The 20,636-nt window shown below is 37.0% G+C and overlaps 1 protein-coding gene across 1 annotated transcript in view; it reads right to left on the bottom strand.

Annotated features, from left to right (window-relative positions):
* The window catches only part of Cpeb3 (cytoplasmic polyadenylation element binding protein 3), a 189,218-nt gene that overhangs the window by 88,229 nt on the left and 80,353 nt on the right, over positions 1–20,636 (bottom strand). Inside the window, exon 10 of the mRNA XM_010632135.3 lies at positions 8,475–8,498. Coding sequence (XP_010630437.1) covers positions 8,475–8,498 — 24 coding nt within the window. The remainder of the gene's footprint in view (positions 1–8,474; positions 8,499–20,636) is intronic.

Raw genomic sequence — 20,636 nt, forward strand, 5'->3', positions numbered from 1 at the left:
AAGTTGGGGAATATAAACTCTAAAGTCTAATCAACCTTAATGTAACACGACTGTCTGAAATACTGGAAGAATAAAGAGTCTGCAGGAAACATTTGAAAAAACAGAACTGGGTGACTGGGCATAGTGGCTCACACTATAATCCCAGCACTTGGGAGGCTGAGGCAGGAGGATCACCATTAGTTCAAAGCCAGCCTGTACTATAGGACCTTGTCTCCAAAAAAACAAAACAAACAACAACAACAAAAACAAAAGGGGGGGTGTGGGGATTTAGCTCAGTGCCACTGCACCTGCCTCGCAAGTGCAAGGTCCTGAGTTTGATCCCCAGTACCAAAAAACAAAACAAAACAAAACAAAACCAGAACTGGGCTAGGGATATAGGTCAGTGGTAGAGCCCTTGTCTACCAAGACCCCAGGTTCAATCCCAACACTGAGGGGGATGGAGAGAGGGAGGAAGGGAAGGAGGGGGATGTAGGGGAGAGAGAGGCTGAGACTAGATTTAAACACCTGTAATACAGACCAAGAGGAGACAGAATTTTATGGCACTGGGTAGAATGGCCCCTCTGCAAGACCATAATATTGTGGTCTCCCAAGGGACTGTTCTGTTAATGAATTTGGCTTTTTGCTATTGTAAAAGGGTGACTCTTTGAGCTAGTAGCCAAATGATCAGCCACTGATACTTTATTTCTATATACATTCATCGTCATGATAAATTAACACACTGGTATTCTGAGTTGTCTAGCGAACACTTGTATGGCTTGTACTTCTACATTTATTTGGTTGGTGTAAGTCTGTCCTGAAGACAAATCATCCCTGGAAAGACTACTAAAATTTTGTTTCCTAGATATGTGTTATTAGTAATTGAAATCTTCTAAATTGTGTCCCATGAGAAGTCCTGGTTCACTAAATAGCACCTATCTGACATACTTCTTTTAGGAGAAACACTTTCCAAGACCAAATTGTTTTAAATAAGTTACATTACTCACCAAAAAAATTATACATTAATGTGCAACATATAAAAATCTGCCTCTAACCCCAAGAGACTTCTAAAGAAAATATTTACATTTAATATTTCAACAGAAAGGAGGAGAAAGGCTTCATAACTGCTATAACTAGGCTATTTGGCTTTCCACCAATGGTCTGGTTCTCTGGTATCTATTTTCAATTTCTGTCTAGAATGTAAGTCTAGAATGTAATTTTTGCACCAGAAATTGGAATAATAATCACTGAATGTGGTGATGACTTAAAACTAAAAGAGCCTTGAAAGAAAAGTGCGAAATAGAGACCTGCAAAACACTACTTAAGCAAAGAATACTTGTCCAACATAATTCCTCTCTAGGAGGCTCCCTTGCAGCAAAATGATGGGCAGACAAAAGCCCACTGGCCATGCTGAGCTGCCAAATATGCTCAGACCTCCCCTCTGAGTGTCCAGGAAAGGCCCTGCAATGACTCCCATAGCTCTTGTGTACTTCTGGCCCAGTACGTCCATTCCAAGTCTGACCCTGTCATCTTAAATCTTGCAAGTAATTCAGAAATCAGTCCTTTTGGAGGTGTAGGAAAAATATATTATGAGATGTGACTCCTTTAACCTCCATGGAAGTCAAAGTATTTCCAGCCTAGGCTTTAGTCTATGACTTTGGACAAGACAGTTCTCACATAACATAAGAGCTGAACTAGATGAATGGTTTTCATATCTCTGGAGACAACAGAATCCCTTTTATTACACAGAAATCTTCCAAAATAAAAAAGCCCTTACTTTATATTAAAATGTGGTGTTTCTTAGGCATCACAAACATACTGCATCTACAACTGAACTCTTGATACTCTCTCCCAGTCCCGTTTCAATATGTGGCATCACAATTCATCCAACTGCTCAAGCCAGAATGTGAAGATCATTTTTGAGTTTTCCTTATTTGCTATATTCAAGTCATCGACATGATGCTGTATATTAAATTCTGCTATTGATCTTATTCTCTAGAATGGATCTTTGTTTACCTTCCAATGCTACTGCCATCATTCTAGCCTACCACCACCCCCCTTTTCCTCTGTCTCTTTTACTACCATAATCTCTTGCCTAGATTACTGACATATCTCCTAACTGGGAAAGCCAATTTTCTTCCCACTCTACTTCAAAAACTTCAAACAGTAGTCAGAGTGCTGTTTTTAAAAACATAAATTCAATCATTTGGCCCTGCTTTAAAGCTTCAAAGATTTCCTCTTATACTTGGACCGAGTTCAAAATCCTTACCAGGAGCTAACATCAGAAAGATCAGATTCGCTTTCCTTTTCCAAACTCAATCTTAAGACAACCTTTTCCCTCATCCATCAAGCCTCAGCCATTCTCAAGTAAGCCCTTCAGTGCCTCAAGCCTTTTTAAAACAATAACAGCTTTATTGAAATATAACTCACATGTCATACAAACTGCCCATTTTACCCAACTGCAGTCACTCCCCACATTCCCCCAACCTCTCAGCCCTAAGCAAACATTAACCTCCTTTTCTGTCTCAATAAATGTTCTGATTCTGGATATTTTATATAAAAGGAATTATACAAGATGTGACCTTTTATAACTAGTTTCTTTCACTTTTCACAATGTTTTTGCAAGGCTTATCTGTGTTGTAGCATGTATCACTATTTTGCCTCAAGCCTCTTCACCTGCAATTCCTTGCTCCTTTTTAAAAATAGCTGTCTTATGATACCTGGGATATCCTTTAAAATATTCCAGGGACAAAAAGGGGAGCAAATATTTGATCCAAGATTGGTAAAAATGCTGATAGTCACTGGAGCTAAGGGGTGGGTATATCAAGACTCCTTATTATTCTGTAGTGGTAAATGTCTGGAATTTTCCGTAATACAAAAAAAAAAAAAAAAAAACATAAAAAAAAAAAAAAAAAAAACAAGAGAGAGAGAGAAAGAAGAGAAAAGAAATTTAAGACAGTTGTCACTCCATCTATTAAGTTTCAGCTTAAATATCATCTCTTCAAAGATGACTTCCCTACCACAGAGGGAATTCTTCATTCTTTCCTGCTTATCACTTATCACAACTTTTACGAAAATATTTGTTTCATTTATTTAGTTATTTTTACTTCATTTATATATTGTCTCTCTCTCTCCTACTAGAGCAAACACTGAGCAAAGTTGAGACCACATTTGGAGTTAAGCAGTGTAGGCATGCAAACACATAATGAACAGAATTTGAGTATAAGGTTCAGAACTCCTTTTTCATTCTTTCTTTGGCCCCTCTAAAACCAACTCTCTCTTGATTAGTGAGAAGCAAGTCACCTTATTTTATTCACTACACTCTATGCTCAAATTTTCCTATTACTATAATAAGCATAATATTTTTTAGATATTGTAACTATGAACATTACAAATTCTTCAACTAATGTCCAAGCTTTACTTACTCCAAAGCCATCTATTCCTTTAAACAAACAAGCTCACATAACTGGGTTTCAATTATCAGGACGATATGTTTGTACTGTGGTCTCATCAGCATAGCTGGCCTTTCTTCCCTTCAACAGATTTCTGACAGAAAGACTGAAACTCAATTCAGTATATGTTTATTATACTGAATGTGAGAACTTTTCTCCTCTCTCTCTCTCTCTCTCTCTCTCTCTCTCCTTTCCTCCCTCTTTCTTCTTTCTTTTTCAGTGTGTGTCTGTGTGGTACTGAAGATTGAATCCATGCTAGGCGACAGATCTACCAATGAGCTATATTCTCAGCCCCACAACAGAACTGAAGTTATCAGTTCAGTCATTCATTAATGTCAATAGGTTTTTATGGACTAAACTATATGCAAAAGCATATTTAAAACAATAACCAATGGTTCTTTGTATTCGTTCATTTACATTGTTTAAAAGGATCTTTTATAGTCTCCTTGATGCTCTATAGCTATGGAATTTTGTTAAACATAATGACCACAGACATAGGGGTGTTGCTCCGTGATAGAACATATGCTTAATGTGCATAGGCCCTGGGTTTGATCATCAGTACCCAAAACAACCCAGGAAAGCAAAAAACAAAAACCAAAAAACCACTGGCACAGCCAATACGTCTACTTATGGACAAGAGTTTCATAAAAACACACGCATGAAATGGAAAATACTACATACATTAAATGTAAGCAAATACCTTACATACTATCTGACAGGCTAATTTCTAATAGAGGTTACAACTGTATATTAAAGATTGTTAAGACTTCTTTCGTATTCTTTAGTGTAAAAGACTATTTGTCCATTAGAAAAAATAAAAATGGATATCGATGCAAAATATAATTGGATATTTAAATATATATAACTGATATTTATTTTCAAATCTTACTTTCACATGTAATTATTTTCCTACTCTGCTACTATTATTTCAACTATTACCTGTAGTATGTGGTCTGCAAACAGTAAACCTCCAACTCCCCAGTTGAAGCCCGTTTTTTCTTGCTTCCATTACTTGTATCATAACCCTCTCTCAAAAGCCTAGTACAACTGTGTGTAGGAGTCTCATCCTCTGTCTCAAAAGCCATTCATCAAAGCAGCATAGACCATCTAGCCAACAACTTCTTTCCAACTAGCCCCATTCAGACGTTCGGGGACATGTGCTCTGAGCACCTAGGCATGCCATCTCACCTCCTCTTTTCTCTGAAGTTCTACATCACAGTAAAATGCCTTGCTTTCCATTTCTCTCCCAACATCCAAGTGGTTTCTGAAAGTCTACCTATTTCAGGTAGAAATTTTCAGATTTTTCAGGAGAGATGTAAGATTCCACTAGCCTAATCCTTATTAACAGAACTCAAAATGTCCACATCTATTTCCATTACTTTCTATTCCTAAAAAATGTACCATCATGTCTATGTATCACGTAAAATATGCTATGGCTAAAGTTCTATTCTTAATCATAGAGCCAAGTAACATAAATCAGCAAGTTTATTTTTTTTTGCTTTTGTGGGAGGCAAGTGTAAATGTTAATTGGAAGAAAGATCAAATATTAATTTAAACTTGATCACATGAATAAAAGAACATGAGGAAATCTGTCATTTGATTAAAATTATACTATGCAGGGGTGGCCCAAATAAGCATATCTTTGGGAATGAGGTTGTTATGTATGATGTACACCTGCTTCATCCTACATGGCTACATAATTATGTTTAAGGAAAAATCACTTTCTTCTTTCTCAACTGTGGAGATAAAGGATTAAATAAAAGCACAGATGAAACACTTTTGCCCACAAATATTCAGTCTTTTAGTGTTTCTCTCCCCTTTTTCTCATTCCCTTCTTTATCTGCAATTATTAAACTGCACAGTTATAGAGAAAGCAAAGACCAAATAGTACAGTACTTGCCCAAGAGGGCATGGGCCCTGGGTGGGTTCAATTCTCAGCACCACAAAAAATGAAAAGAAAGAAATATGAGAGCAGGGATGAAGTCATTCTAGGAAGTGTTTAACATAGTATTTGATGCAAAGAAGATCATAGCATATGAAAATAATACAGTTAAACCTTAAAAATAGATATGCAGAAGGTAGTGTGGAAAAAAAGTAATTTTTTCAAGAGCACAGAAACTACTAGTTTTATATTATAAAAACATCTAACATGTATTATGCTATTATTTCTTAAAAATAATTTTTATTTTAAAATTTTTTCTACAGACTGAGTTGTGCTATGTTGCGCAGGCTGGCCTTGAACTCCTGGACTCAAGTAATCCACTGTCCTAGCCTATAAAGTAGCTAGGACTAGAACTAAACATCACTGCATTCAGATAATAAAATAAGCTTTATAAATATATGATGCAGCCATGCATGGTGTTCCACACCTATAATAGCCCTTAGGAGGATGGATCATCACAAGTTTGAGGTCAGCCTGGGCTACACAATGAGTTCAAGGCCAGCCTGGACTACATAGTGAGACCCTGTCTCAAAAAAATAAAGTAATAAAATACGACGCAAAGTTTTGTTTTTCTTAAGTGTGAGAATTTATTTCAAGATAATCCTAATCAACAAGCATTTAATAAGAATTAACTATACACACAGCATAGAATTAGGCACAGGAGATACTGTCCTCTCAGAACTTATCTCCAGTTGAAAAATCAGTGCATACAGAAAAGACAATAAAAACGCAAGGTAACAGAAGCAGAGAAAACCACTATCTTCAAGACCACTGGGCAAGCCTTCCTAGAGAGTATAAGACTTGAACTTGTAAGACGAGGTCTTGGACAAGTAGATGAGAGTACTTGTGGAACTTAGCAGAACGTGGCAAAATACATGAAGAGGAAGGGAAAACAAGATGGGAAACTGGAGACCATAAGGCTGGTGAAACAGGCAGGGACCAAATCATGGGAACCCTGAAAGAAGAATGGTGGTGGTGGGGATAAGGACAAAGTGGTATTTCAGAAAGACGAGGCAGGAGAAGTCAAATAGCAGAAATGAAAGCAGTAGAAATGAGAAGAACAAGCCTTACAAACTGGAGAGGAAATCGTCACTAAGCTGGTGACTGATTAGTATGTGAGGAGAGGTCAGTCCTGCGGTCTACTCTCCAGATGGTATCTACTTTCCATGTAAACTGGTCCATTCCCTATTCACTCCTGACAGCGTTCATTTTTCTACCAATGTGGGAGAGGGTATGGTACAATACAATTACAATAATATATTAGGCTTTAACAGTTTTAACTTAAAAATAAATGCAAAAAGAGAGATGGTATTTATTTCTATGACTGAAAAATAATCACACAATGATGCTGAAAGCAAAGGTGAATACTGTATATGATCCCACTATGCATATTAGGTTTTTTCAACAAGTACTGTGCTACAGAATAACTAATAAAATACTATGAATTTAACATTCTTTTTTTTTCATGACAACTACAAAGCAGTGACAGCCTGATGGGTTGTAAACACTGGCAAATAAGGAAACAAAAGAGCTGAGCATGGTGGAGCACACTTGTAATCCCAGCACTTAGGAGGCTGAGGCAGGAGGATTACTGTGAGCTCTAGGCCAGCAGAAGCTACATAATGAGTTCAAGGCCAGCCTGAACTACTGGTATGGCCTAGCAAGACATTAAAAAAAAAAAGGAAACAAAAGAGAGATTTCAATTATTTCAATCTTGGATCCGACATTAAATTGAGGTCACACAACAAATAAATTACTATCCTCCCTAAACTTCTGCAAATAAGCATCAAATTCTAACACATTTATGGGATGTCTTTAATTTGCATAATTTAGGTTTCCCTGTCCTTTTTTTTTCCCCTTGGTACATGGGATCGAACTCAGGACTTGGCACTTGCCAGGCAGGCATGGCACCACTGAGCTACATCCCAAGCCCTGTCCTTTTTTGTTGTTTTTAATTAGACTTCACTAATATTATGAAGATGGACAAGATTAGTTTTATTAACTCATAATTTTCAGATGAGGACAACAGATCTAAATGATAGGCAATTATAATCTAGTTATTTGGCCTAAAATCCCATATTCTTTCCACTACATTAATTTCCCTTCTGTGATATCATAAAATTATGTGAAAAAAATTACAGATATGGAAATGTTTTAGGACGGTTACAGCATTATACAAATGAAAACTATATTACTTTGTTTGGGTGTTACCAGGAGAGCATGCAGGTTTTACAGGGACAAAAGCCTATTTTAAAGTACCTCTAAGAAAAGGAACACAAAAATTATAGGTAGAGTTTGGAAGGGGTCCATAGAAGTGAAAGTCCCTGAAATTTTGTTTCATTTAGCCTCAGGATAAAGATGCTTCTGGGTGTAACAAAATGTATTCACTAGCCAATATAGATAACATCAAAAATTGTTCTCCATGACCTGCCATGGGCCTGAATATACCTGCACATTCTTGCTGGACTTTTCAAAAACAAAAGGCTCTGACTGCTGTTTCCCCAGGTAATTTCTCAGGGCTGTGCCAGCATTAAATGACCTTGATAGATAAAATAAGTACTCCTCCCAGGAAAAGACAGCTTGTTACTAATCACTATGGGAAGGATTCGCCAGCCCAGCACTCCTCCTGAAATACAACCAGGGCATCTGCATGTCCCACCCCAGCCCCAATCAGGAACCAGGGAGAACCCCAAGCTTGGCTACTGTTTTGTCCTGAGTAATAAAGTTCTTTGTCTCTGGAAAAAAAAATTGTCTCCAAAATCTAATGTCTGCTTCTAAGTAATATGAAAAGAACATAGTGGGTACAAAGCAGAAAAATACCTATGCTTGCTCTTTGTTTCTTCACATTCATTCAAAATAAGCCATCTTAAAAAAAAAAAACACTACAGATAGAAATAATCTTCCCCTTATCTTTATTAGTATTTAAAAAACAAATTACCAATAAACAGCAAAAACTGAGATAATAAGAAAATTACTTTGCTAAAATAATTAAACTAGAACATTACACCATATGATAATTATTTCACACACACAGGTATGAACACATACACACTCATATTTACTCACAATTTGGCAAGCAAAAGATCTCATTAAAAAAATTTTACCTCGTCTCCGCCCATAGCTCCTGGCTGCATGTAAACACAGAAGAAAACCATGGGTATTTGTATCAAAATGGAGATTTAGAAATAAACAAGTATTCACACCTACCTTTTCTAAATATTCTTGGAATTATTTATCTGGAGATACTGTTCAACTTGACTGTAAGCATTAAAAAAAAAACCTTTATGAAAGTATAAACTAGATCACAATCTTAAAGAGAAATTCAACTGGATGTGGTCACCACTGGAACAGATAAAATGGGCACTAAAGTCTCACAAGTCTTACAAGAATTTATATTGGGACATTATCTATATGAGGCAACTTTATTTTTTAAAATTCTGATTTATAAATCTTCACCTACACTTTATATTACTACCAGACATCAATCACTCAAAGAAAAAAAATTCATTCCAGACAACTAAAAATCGTGGCATATGGTGGTCACTCTGAATTTCTTATCTACATACATATCATTTCACAGATTTCCCTGAAAAAAATGTATGAAAATTGTATATACAATTAGTTCTTGCTTTACAGAATGTGTTTCTATAAAATTCTCAGTGAAGATTCTCTCATTTTCTCCACTTACTTTCTATATCACATCATAGACAGGAGAACACACTCTTTTAAATCTATTAAATGAACTGAAAAAGTAAAAAGGGATTATGGTAGTGGTATCCAGGCATTCTTAGTGATAGAGTACTTTGAAGGTTTACTTCAAAACTCTAGGCTAGTGATGGCAAACCTTTTAGAGCTTTCAATGATACAAGTAGCCCAGTGTGGCATGAGTGCCGTAGGTTTGCCGCCACTGCTTTAGGCCTACAACGACTGTACGCTGTTACAACGATTAACAGAGTATCCTACATACATGGTATCCTACATACTAGGAAATCCTGTCACCTAAAATGACTTTCAGAGCAAAAACTTTTTCAACTTTGAAACCTCAGGCTCTATAAAAACAAATGAGAACTTCATTTAAGCTATTTTTAAAAACATTAATGTCATAAAATTAGCCTACTCTGAAGAATAATTTGGAGTTATGTTTGTAGTATAAGACAGTCAGCAGTAAAGAAAACAACTCCTTCCTTAAGAAAAGAATTTAGCTTTTTCAGCCAGTAGTTAAAATACAAAAGGTGATCAAAAATATGGTAAACGTGGCTACCAAGGTCCATCCAATGGAGCAGTAAGCTCATAAAAGATCCACCTTTTTCACCAGATCTGGTACCTTACAACTTCTGGCTCTTCTCTAAAGTCAAAATGACCATTCAAGTTAAACAGTTTGAATTTCAGAACATAAAGCAGCCATAATAGCACAAGTTCCGCTTTCCCCTTTTTGGTAATTGTACTCTGAGTAAAATTTTGGTCATTAAGATTATGGCACCCAGTGTATTAACTATTGTTATTCTCTAATTATTTTGTCATAAAATTTTGTTTTATTTTTTCATAGAAATAAGACTGCTCTTTAATATTTTCTTTATTAATAAAAAAACTAAAAATAGAAATTTATTCAATTCAGCTCTACTTCTCCTGGATTTCTCTCCAAAAGAGCTAAAGTCATCATGTTACAGCAATACAGCCACACTCCATTTATAGCAGCACAACTCACAATTAGCTAAATCAAGGAAGTGGCCTATATGCCCATCAACAAATGAACAGATGAAAACAAAAACGAATGGATCAAGAAAATGAGGCATAAATATACAATGGAGAACTGCTCATCCATGAAGATGGATAAATTCGGGTCATTTATAGGAAAATGGATGGATCTTGAGACTATAACACTAAGTGAAATAAGTCAATAGCAAAAGGTTAAGTAAGTGTCACATAGCTGCTTTACATGAGAGACCCAAAATGTAAACAATTTGAAGAGCAAAAGAAAAGACCCAAGTTAAGAAATGGGGATGCTGAAGAATAAGGGTGAAAAGGGGAGGCGAGAGGGGTGGGGGAGTAAAACAGACCGAGATGACATAGATATATATGTACCCTAAGCTGAGTATAACCGCTGTGCGTCACAAATAAAAAGGGTTATAAAAAACAATGCATGAGGTATAGAAAACACAAAAAATTAAAAACATTAAAAATGATTATATAGTTCAAGCCCTATTTTTCCTTGACATTGACCTTACTACAACCCTGAGTGAAAAAAATTTTCTTCTGAATTTATAAAGCAATTACCATTTACGTCATTTAAAGAAGATGCACTCCAAAAAAACAATTTAAAGGACTCATACTTTTGATTATTTAGAACCTAGATACAATCCATCTTCCAAAATCAAGTATAGACCAGGGATTTAGTTCAGTGGTGCCTTGCAAATTCAAGGTCCAGAGTTTGATAGATAGATAGATAGATAGATAGATAGATAGATAGAAAGAAAGAAAGAAAGAAATTCTGACCAAAATCAAGTATGTGGTAGTTAGCTTCCTAGCTCGACCCCAGAACAGCTTGCTTCATTCATAATATGAATGAATACTAACAGGCAACAGTTAGATGAAATAGGTTTTGACATTCTATCACTTGTCTCTCTGTGCCTTCCTCCCATTCCCAATGATGTCATGCTGCTGGACACCCCACTAAATAATTCTATTGAGAGGAAATAAAATACCCTGTACTCCAAAATTACTCATGTCTCTCCCAAAGAATAAATTTCTATTTTTCTCATTATCTCTGATTTCTGGCCAGCTACTCAATGAAAAAGAATCTGATTGCAACACTTAGGCACAAATGACTCATCAGATCTCAGCACCCCTTAAGGATGAATAAGTATGCTGTTCAATTTAAGTCTTCAACTGCCAAACACGGTAATCCAGACAGGTTTGAGGGTAGGGAAGAGCATTCCTAAATGCGGACAACGAAAAAGCTGCAAAAGACCTATCTGAGAGTTTTAATCAAAGCTTCCTTAAAGAGTTCGTAATCTATATCAATCTCTCTTGCACCATTTCTGAACAAACACTGTAAATTGCGTCATGATAACCTAGAACTCTGATATCAGGGAAACAGGATAGCATACGGAACAGGTAGCCAATTTAAGTGGTGATGTAAGATGCTTTTCTCATCACTTGTGGAATTTAATTATGTGCTACTCTGGTCCTGATTTCAATATCTTATTTATTATCCCTAAAATGAATATTATAGCAGCTAAAATTTAAGTGCCAGGAATAGTCCAAAATACTTTAGACATATTACTATCATTTAATACAACACACAACTTTATGACATAAGTATTACTATTAGCCTTTTCTTTCAAATGAGGAAAATGGGAAGCTGGGCGTGGTGGCACACGCCTGTAATCCCAGCACTCAGGAGGCTGAGGCAGGAGGATCGCTGTGAGTTCGAGACCAGCCTGAGCTGCATAGTGAGTTCCAGGTCAGTCTCACTACATAGTGAGACCCTGTCTCAAAAAACCAAAAAAAAAAAAAAAAAAAAAAAAAAAAAAAAACAAATGAGGAAAATGGGACTTGGAAAGTTTAAATATTTTGTTCAAGAGGGACAAGACAGAAGATGGCATTTGGGATATAAATCTAAGTAGTCTGGCTTCAGAGTCCACACTTAAACCACCGTGTTATCCTGGTAAGTTCCTAGAAGGCAAGGCAAGGTCCACGTCTCATCCTTTCTCTTTGGGGGGGGTGCTTTTCTGAGGCACGGTCTCCCTGTATAGTCCAGGCTGACCTTGAACTCACTATGTAGCACAGGCTGGCCTTGAACTTATAGCAATCCAACTGGCTGAGCCTCACAAGCTCTGGGATTACAGGTGTGCAACACTACGTCCCACATTTTATCCTCTTTAATATTCTCCAATGTACCTGGCAGAATGGTCTCTACCAAGTTGGTACTCAAAAAAATACATCTTGTTAGCTGAGTGAAGGATCAAGGGAGGGAAATGTTATGTGTAGATCTAAAATGTCTCCCCGAGGCCTGACGTGTTTGGAGGTTGATTGGGTCACAGGGCACTATAACTGTACATATCTATAGATTAAGACGTTGATGAGTTCAGTAGTTACATGTATTATTAGGAGGTGGGTTACGGTGGCCTTGGGCTTGCAACCTGGAAGGGTTTATTCTTGTTCCTCCCTCCTTCTTTCTCTGTGTGTGGTTTCTGTTTTGTTTTGGTATGAAGGATAGAACTTGGGACCTTGCACTTGCTAGGCAGGCAGTGGAACCACTGAGCTAAATTCCCGGGCCCCTGGCTTCTTTCTCTATTTCCTGGCTGCCATGGGTTGAGCACCTTTTCCTCCATCAGGGCCTTGGCCATCCTCTTCTTGTCTTGGAGCCAGCTGATCATGGACTAAAAGCATCAATCAAAATAAATCCCTCCTCTTTTAATCTGTAGGTATCAAGTATTTTGCTCAGTGACAAGAAAGTAACTAAGGAGAAATGTACGCCTTGATGATCTTTAGAAGGTCAGATGGCGGTAGTATAAAATTTGATCAAGTTGGTCATATGAAGACCGTTTACAAATAATTCAATTAGAATCAAACTATTGCCTTAGAGAAAGGTAATAAAATGAACACCAATGAGAGAAATTTGGAAGCAGAAAAGTAGTACTTTCCCCTGGGTATAAATACAGCTTTAAAATAAGAAAACACTACTGAATATACAAATTTACATGCATCAATACAAAATGATCGCACAAAGGAAAAAAAAAAGGAGCACAGCAACTAATTCCATCTTTTTTTTTTCCTTTTCCATTAAGCTTATTGGTACATTATAGGTACACAATACATCATTAGGATCTTGCAGCTTTACATGCTGTATCTTGGTTCTTATTTTCTCCCCATTCCCCTGCCCTCCCTTCACCCCCTTCGCCCTTTCCTATTTACAAGGACTTTGTTTTCATTTTTTCCTTTTCTCATATTTTTCTTCTTCCTTCTTTCCTTTCCCATACCCCTCCTACTTCCCCTACTCCTTCAGACCTTTCCTTCATATTTCACAACATCAATTATACATTTTGATCCTTATTTACACTGTTAGTTTTTCATACTAGAGAAACTAGTTGGTATTTACACGTGTGTCCTATTTATTTCACTTAAGAGCATGGCCTCAATGTGCATTCACTTAGCTATAATGTCTCTAGTTTCTCATTCTTTATGGCTGAATAGTAACTCCAGGTTACAGAAAAAAAACCACATACTCTTTATCCAGTCTCCAGTTGATGGGCAAATTGGCTGTTTCGAAGTTTTAGCTATTACAAACTGTGCTGCCATGATAATGGGTGTGCATATATTGCTGTGGTATGATTCTTTTAATTCTTTTGGGAAGATACCCAGCAGAGGGATGGCTGGATCAAATGGGACTTCTAATCCTAGTTTTTTGAGGTATCTCCATACTGATTTCTACAGTGGTTGCACCACTACAGTTGGTTACACCTCCTCCAACAATGGAGAAGGGTTTGACATTTTTTGGAATTGTATTAGTTCCCCAAATCAATAAAGTACAATTTAACTGCCACAAAAAGTTTAAATGAAATTTGAGTGAGCTTTCCAGGAAAATTGAAAAGAATAAAGATCATATTGGAGAGTAAGGGATTTACAGTAGACAGAAAGTGGGTTTATTGAGTCATGTGGCAGTTAACTTTTAATTATCACAGGAATTTCCACTCTACTTTCCATAATGATTGTACTAATTTATGTTCCTGCCAACAGTGTATAAAGTTTTCCTTTTTTCTACATCCTCATCAACATTTGTTATCTTTTTCACTTTTTGACAATAGCCATTCCAAGTGGAATGAAATGATATTTCTTTGTGGTTTTGATTTGCAATTCTCTGGTGACTGGTGGTAATGAGGACCTTTTTCAATATACCTGCTGGCCATTTGTATGTCTTCTTTTGAAGGTTGCTTGCTCATTTTTTAATGTTTTTTTTCTGTTGTTTTGCTGAGTTGAGTTTCTTATATATTTTGAGTAAGAACACCTTGTCAAATGTACCATTTACATATATTCTCTCCCCATTTTGTAGGTAGTTTCTTTACTCTTTTGACAGCTTTTTTTGCTATGCAAATGTTCTATAGTGTGATTACCATTAACAATAATGTATATTTCAAAATAGCCAGGTGAGAGGATTTTTAATGTTGTCATGCCAAAGAAATGCTAAACATTTGAAATGATGCTGGTTATGTTAATTATCCTGATTTATTACACAATATGTACATGTATCAAAATATCACACTGAAGCTGGGCATGGTGGCTCATGCCAGTAATCCCAGCTCTCGGGAGGCTGAGGCAGAAGGATCACTGTGAGTTTGAGACCACCCTGGGCTACACAGTGAGTTCCAGGTCAGTCTCAACTACATAGTGAGACCCTGTCTCAAAAAATCAGAAAAAGAAAAAAAACAAAAAAAAAAACCCAAAACATCACACTGAAGCCAGGCATGGTGGCTCATGCCTATAATCTTGCACTCGGAAGGCTGAGGCAAGAGGACCACCATAAGTTTGAGGCCAGTCTGGACTATATAGTGAGTGCAGAGCTGGCCTGAACTACATAACAAGATTGTCTCCAAATTGTAACCTGCAAACATGTACAATTATATATTCTATAAATTATGTTAATGAAATTAAGAATTTTGCCTTTCCAGACATAAATACCAGAAAAAAGAATGAATATCATAAAATATTTTTATGGTTTCTTTTTTTTCTTTCTTTCTTTTTTGATACAGGATCTTGCTTTGTAGTCCAATTGGACTTCAACTCATTGTGTAGCCCAAGCTGCCCTGAAACTCATGGTGATCCTCCTGCCTCAGCCTCTAAGTGTTGGGATTATTGGCATTCGTCATCACACCTAGCTTCTGTGTTGATCCTTGTTGAATTACACTTGCAACTGGGAGATCAATAAAGGTTTATCTTAATCTTTGAAACATTTAAAAAATTAAGCTCTGAAATTTAATAAAAGTTCACTACAAGTACGGCGAATGTTACAAACACAGGCAGTCCAGTTACGCTGCCTGTGCAAGTGGAGAAAAAAGAGAAGTCTACAATGAAAAGTAACTTTTCAGTTTCCTACATTTTATTAGTGTGCTGAACTGACCCAAATCCTGTCGCTTGAGTCATATTCACACTCAAAGAATTTCTTCCAAAATCTAATCAAGTCACTCAAGAATATTTCAAACTTCACTGACTTACAATGTTCAACATCAAGCCATGAAAACCAGGGTAACTATTACATTTTTCAGGAAAAGAGCATAAATAAGGAGATATATAATGATAGAAGAACTATTTTCCCAGAGACACTTAATTTGTATATTGGTGTTAAAGTAGAAAAAAATAACTAACTAAACAAAGAAACTACTCTTAACAACAAAATATTTAAAGCAAAGGTACCACCCTCAACCAGAGAAGAAGCAGGAAGTTCTGTTCCTCCTCCCCTCGTTGATTCATATAGTCTCTTGAATCTCAGCTGCCCCTATTTGTGAAATGACATTATCAAAGTAAAACATCTCTTAGACCCTTTACTACATTCATGCATAACATCCATCCAAAAGAAATCTCTGAGTATTTCAAAGTCACATTTTATTATTTATCCCTCACATTGCTATTTTTTATTTCAATTAGCTGTCATTCATAATATATTCATAACATAATTGTATGTTAATTTACTTCTAAATCTGTTCAGATAGGAGGAGCAGCACTGAGCTAGGCATAACAGTGCGAACCTATAATCCCAGCATTCAGAAGGCTGAGGGGGATCATGAGGTTGAGGCCAGTCTATACCACACAGCAAGTCTCAGGCCAACCTGGACTACTAACCAGACACTGTCAAGAGATCAGAGGGTAGGAATGAAAGAGAGAGAAAGAAAAAGTGGGGAGGGAAGAGCAGCACTGAACCTTGTCTTAATAAATTCAAAATCTCAAAGAAAATGTCTTCAATCTGAGAATTTCAAAAAATTCCTTCACTATCTTATTGTACTGCCAAGAAATTATTTATATCCACTCACAGTGAACAAAAATAACAATGTGCTCTTCAAATTTTGGAAAATTCCATTTGGAATTCTAGCAAAGCTAGCTCTCTTCACCTTCTGGCATAAACGCATCATGTGCTCTGTGCTCTGTTCCCTCTCTGCCACTTCCTCTCAGCTGAGCCTCTCCCCAAGGACTTCAGACTCAGCAGAGCATGAAAGGCAGGGAGAAGAGAGGCTCTGCAGCAGTCTGCCAACCCAAACACTCACACCAGTGTCATACGCATTTCCTCTTTTGGTTCAACAAATGCACATGCAGCCCTCAGTTCAAACAGAAACACAAGCAAAACCTTGTAAAATATGTCAGGGCATCAATACGAGGAAAAATGTAGAAGATGGCCTAATATAAAGTCCCAAGTATCCTGGCGCATCAGCTATGTATAAATTTCTTTAACAATCAGTGACCTCAGAGCTTCTCAGGCAGGTCGATGTCTTTTTAGTTTTTTTGTTGACATTAAATTTTTAAGTCTTCAAATTACCCAGATTTTGTTCCAGAACTCTTTTAACTTCTAAAAGTTTTAGACAGTCCAATAAGAATAAATAGCCATCTCTCCCAGTGGTGGGTGGGGGTGGCATTTCACCTATCTTATTCACCTCTTATGACTCGGAACAGACTCTAACTATAACGGGAAAGATCTCAGAAAGAAGTGGCACGAGCCCCAGAGATTTAGCGCAGTGGTGCTATGGTGTGCCTCGCAAGCACAAGGTCCCGAGTTTGAACCCCAGTACAAAAAAAAAAAAAAAAGTCATGAAAACTTTTAATTTAAATAATATCAAATCTCTGTTATTTGTAAAGCTACTACCTGAAAAAAAAGTTATTTTCTGGCAGTATCTTCTATGCTCTTACCTCCCAGATATAGCAGTAATAATGTTTTGTTTGTATGTATACTTTAGCTCACTGGCATCTTATAAAAGCAATGAGGTAGGAGAGTGGATATTATAACCCTGAAGTGGTACGTTAGAGACTTGCATAACTAGATGCCACCCTTATCATGATTCCTCTTCTAAGAGCTAAGAACTCACTTTTATCCTCTGGGGGAAAAAAAAAATGGACAGTATTACTTCTTGAAGTCAATGTATTTTGTGTCACTGCAGATTTTCTAGTATTTCATATTAATGGAATCATTTAGTATGTAATTGTTCACCTAGCTCCTTTTTATTTTGAGACAGGGTTATGTTTTGTAGTTCATGCTGGCCTTGAACTCACTGTGTAGCCCAGGCTAAAATTGAACTTATAGCAATTCTCCTGCCTCAGCCTCCCAAGTGCTGAGATAATAGGCATGTGCCACCATGCCTGGCCTTAACAGCATTATTATTCTGAGAGTCACTGATATTGTTGCATGTAATAATAGTTTGTTCCTTCTTATTGCTAAGTAATATTTCATTGAATGGCTATTTCACAATTTATCTATAGTCTAGTTGAAGGACATTTGGATTATTTATCTTTGGGGATATTATAAATAATATTGCTATAAACATTCATACATGTCTCTGTATGCACATGTTTTCATTTTCCACTTTGAGTAAATTCCTTGGAGAATTTCTGCAGCATTTGTTTAGCTTTTTAAATTAAGGACAAACTGCTTTCCAAAGTGGCTGTATCATTCTGCATTCCAAACAGTGTAAGGGAAGGGGCTGCTGGCCCCAAAGAAGGTACACATTCCAAATTGACAGGTAGAAAATATCTCGTCCAGAGAAAAAGATTCACACAAAAACAGATGGGAATCTAACCCAGTATGGCCAGTCTGGGGTACAAGATGATTTACAGGTATGTGTTCCTAAATTCCATAGGGAAAACATCTGTCTATGTATAAATAATGCAAGATAAACTTATTTTAGAAATCTGATATACAAAGAAAGGAAGATCCTGGTATCAGTAAAGCTGATGCAAGCAACCGCAATAGCAGCTCACAAGAGCATTATCTACAAATCAGGCACTATGCTAAGTTTTATGAGACTTACATAGAGCTACTGTAGTGATCTTTATCTCTCTTTTTTGTTTTGCAGTACTAGAAAGAGAACCCAGGGGTGCTCTAGCACTGAACTATATCCGCAGCCCTTTTTAAGACAGGGTATTGCTAAGTCACTAAACTGCCCAGATAGGACTTAAATTTGCTATCCTCCTGCCTCAGCCTCCTTCAATTCACTTGGAATTACAGGTGTGTGCCATCCTTCCCAGCTTATTATCTCCATTCTTGTTTATTCATTTATTTTGGGGGGTTTTTTGAGGCAGGGTCTCACTATGTAGTTTAGGCTGGACTTGAACTCACTATGCAGCCCAAGCTGTCCTCAAACTCATGGCGATCCTCTTGTCTCAGACTCCCCAGTGCTGGATGACAGGCGTGTGCTACCATGCCTAACTGTCTCCATTTAAAGGCAAAGAAACCCAAGGGAAAGAGGAGTTAGGAATGTGGCCTGAGATTATAGAGCTTGTATGAGGTGAAATCAGATCTGCCCTTCTCCAGAAAATACTCATGCATTGCTTAGCATCAGGTTTCACTTGCCTTCCAGATGGCTTGGAAGATGTCTCCTGGAAGCTGAAAGATCTCTACCCATTAGGTCACACTACTCCTGTGTTTGTAGTTTCTGTTATTTACCTGTTTTCCTCAGAAACTTGGAGAACTTGGAGAAAGAAATAAAGTGGGCACACTTGACAGCAGTGTCTCCACACTAAAACTCACACCAAGTTTTGAAAGTTAATTTGACCATAAATTTGATTCACTTGGACCAAACATGGAGCTACAAAAATCTTTTCTGAGGACCAACATAATGGAGGAAAGATCAAGTCAGGTATCAATTCTGTAAAAGACTACAATGTAAAAGCAAAAACTAAACCACATGCCACTGTCAGTGTGAGAAAAACCTGGCTAATACAACTGTACTGTATACATAAAATGTGCCAATACACTTAATGAAAAAAAAAGAAAGAAAAAAATGGCTGATGGATCTAGTAGTATATATGTAGCTACAATTCTCAGCAGCCTTCCTCTTTTCCCAGCAAGAAAAATAAAAATATATTATGCAAACTTCTAGTATTTTTGGTATAAAGGCAAAGAAACGGCAATTTTCATAATTACTAGAAAGTTAAGAAAAAACATATTATCTATTTTAGTGGAAAGGGCACAGTTTGAGAACTGTATTTTGGAAATACAGACAAGGAGGTTTTATTGATGGACTAGGGTTCCTTCCCCACACCTCCCTTTACATATTCTACAATACTTGAGAACCTAATATTTAGAGAAGAGCCAAAAAGTCATTGGATCTCTTAGGTTCCAGCCCAAAAGCTGCCCTGTTAATTCTTTCTAGATTTACAGTATTGAACAGGAAAATTCAGTAGACTCTGGCTTTATACAAACCCTGCCAGTCTTTTCATACTCAAGGCTCTACAAATTCATTCCTAATTCCTATTTGTTTTCCACAGCTGATATTCTCTAGGAAACATCAGGAGTGGTGATTCTCAGTGCAAAGTATAACTGGAACACATGTACTAAATAAAACACTGAGAAATCTGCCTGTTAAAAAGTTGATGTAATACTGGCAAGGGAGAAAGCTCACCACGACACCTCCCTTTCCCATCAAGTGAAGAGAGCTGAGAAGCAAGGTTCAGGTTTCGGTGAGGAGAAGAAAGTGAAAGAATGCCGGGTGTGACGGCACAGGCCTGTAATCCCAACACTCAGAAGGCTGAGACAGGAGAATCACTGAGGGTTTGAGGCCAGCCTGAACTACATAGGGGGACCCTATCTCAAAGGGAAGGAGAAAAGGAAAGAAAGAGAAAGAGAGAGACAGGGAGAGTGAAAGAAGGATAAAAGATCTTTGAAGACAGGGAATGCAGGCTTTGAGCAAAAAGGAAACATTTTGCATAGTAAAAGAGGGAAAGAAAGAAAGAATTACAACTCATTTCATTTTGATATAAATTTAAGTATTGCCTCAATTCTCCTAAATTTTCTTAGATCCCTCTTTCCTGAAAAGATAGTTCAACTTGATTCTAGTACCTTCTAATAATCACAAATTCTGGATTCATAAAATTCTGAATTCATCTCAGTTATTCCTACATGAAGGTGGAGGAAAAGGAAAGTCGACAGACCAGGTAAGGGACATTTACTATTGAGCCAACAAATAGTAGGCAAAAAAGAAGACAAAAGGTACACCAGCGTGTTTGTGCATGTGCTACCTATGTCACTAGGTGATCTGGGCTCAGTTATACAAAAGGGAAGAAAAGCT

This window comes from Fukomys damarensis, unplaced genomic scaffold (assembly GCF_012274545.1).
Source record: "Fukomys damarensis isolate Sample0158 unplaced genomic scaffold, DMR_v1.0_HiC HiC_scaffold_20, whole genome shotgun sequence".
NCBI classification, from domain to species: Eukaryota; Metazoa; Chordata; class Mammalia; order Rodentia; family Bathyergidae; genus Fukomys; species Fukomys damarensis.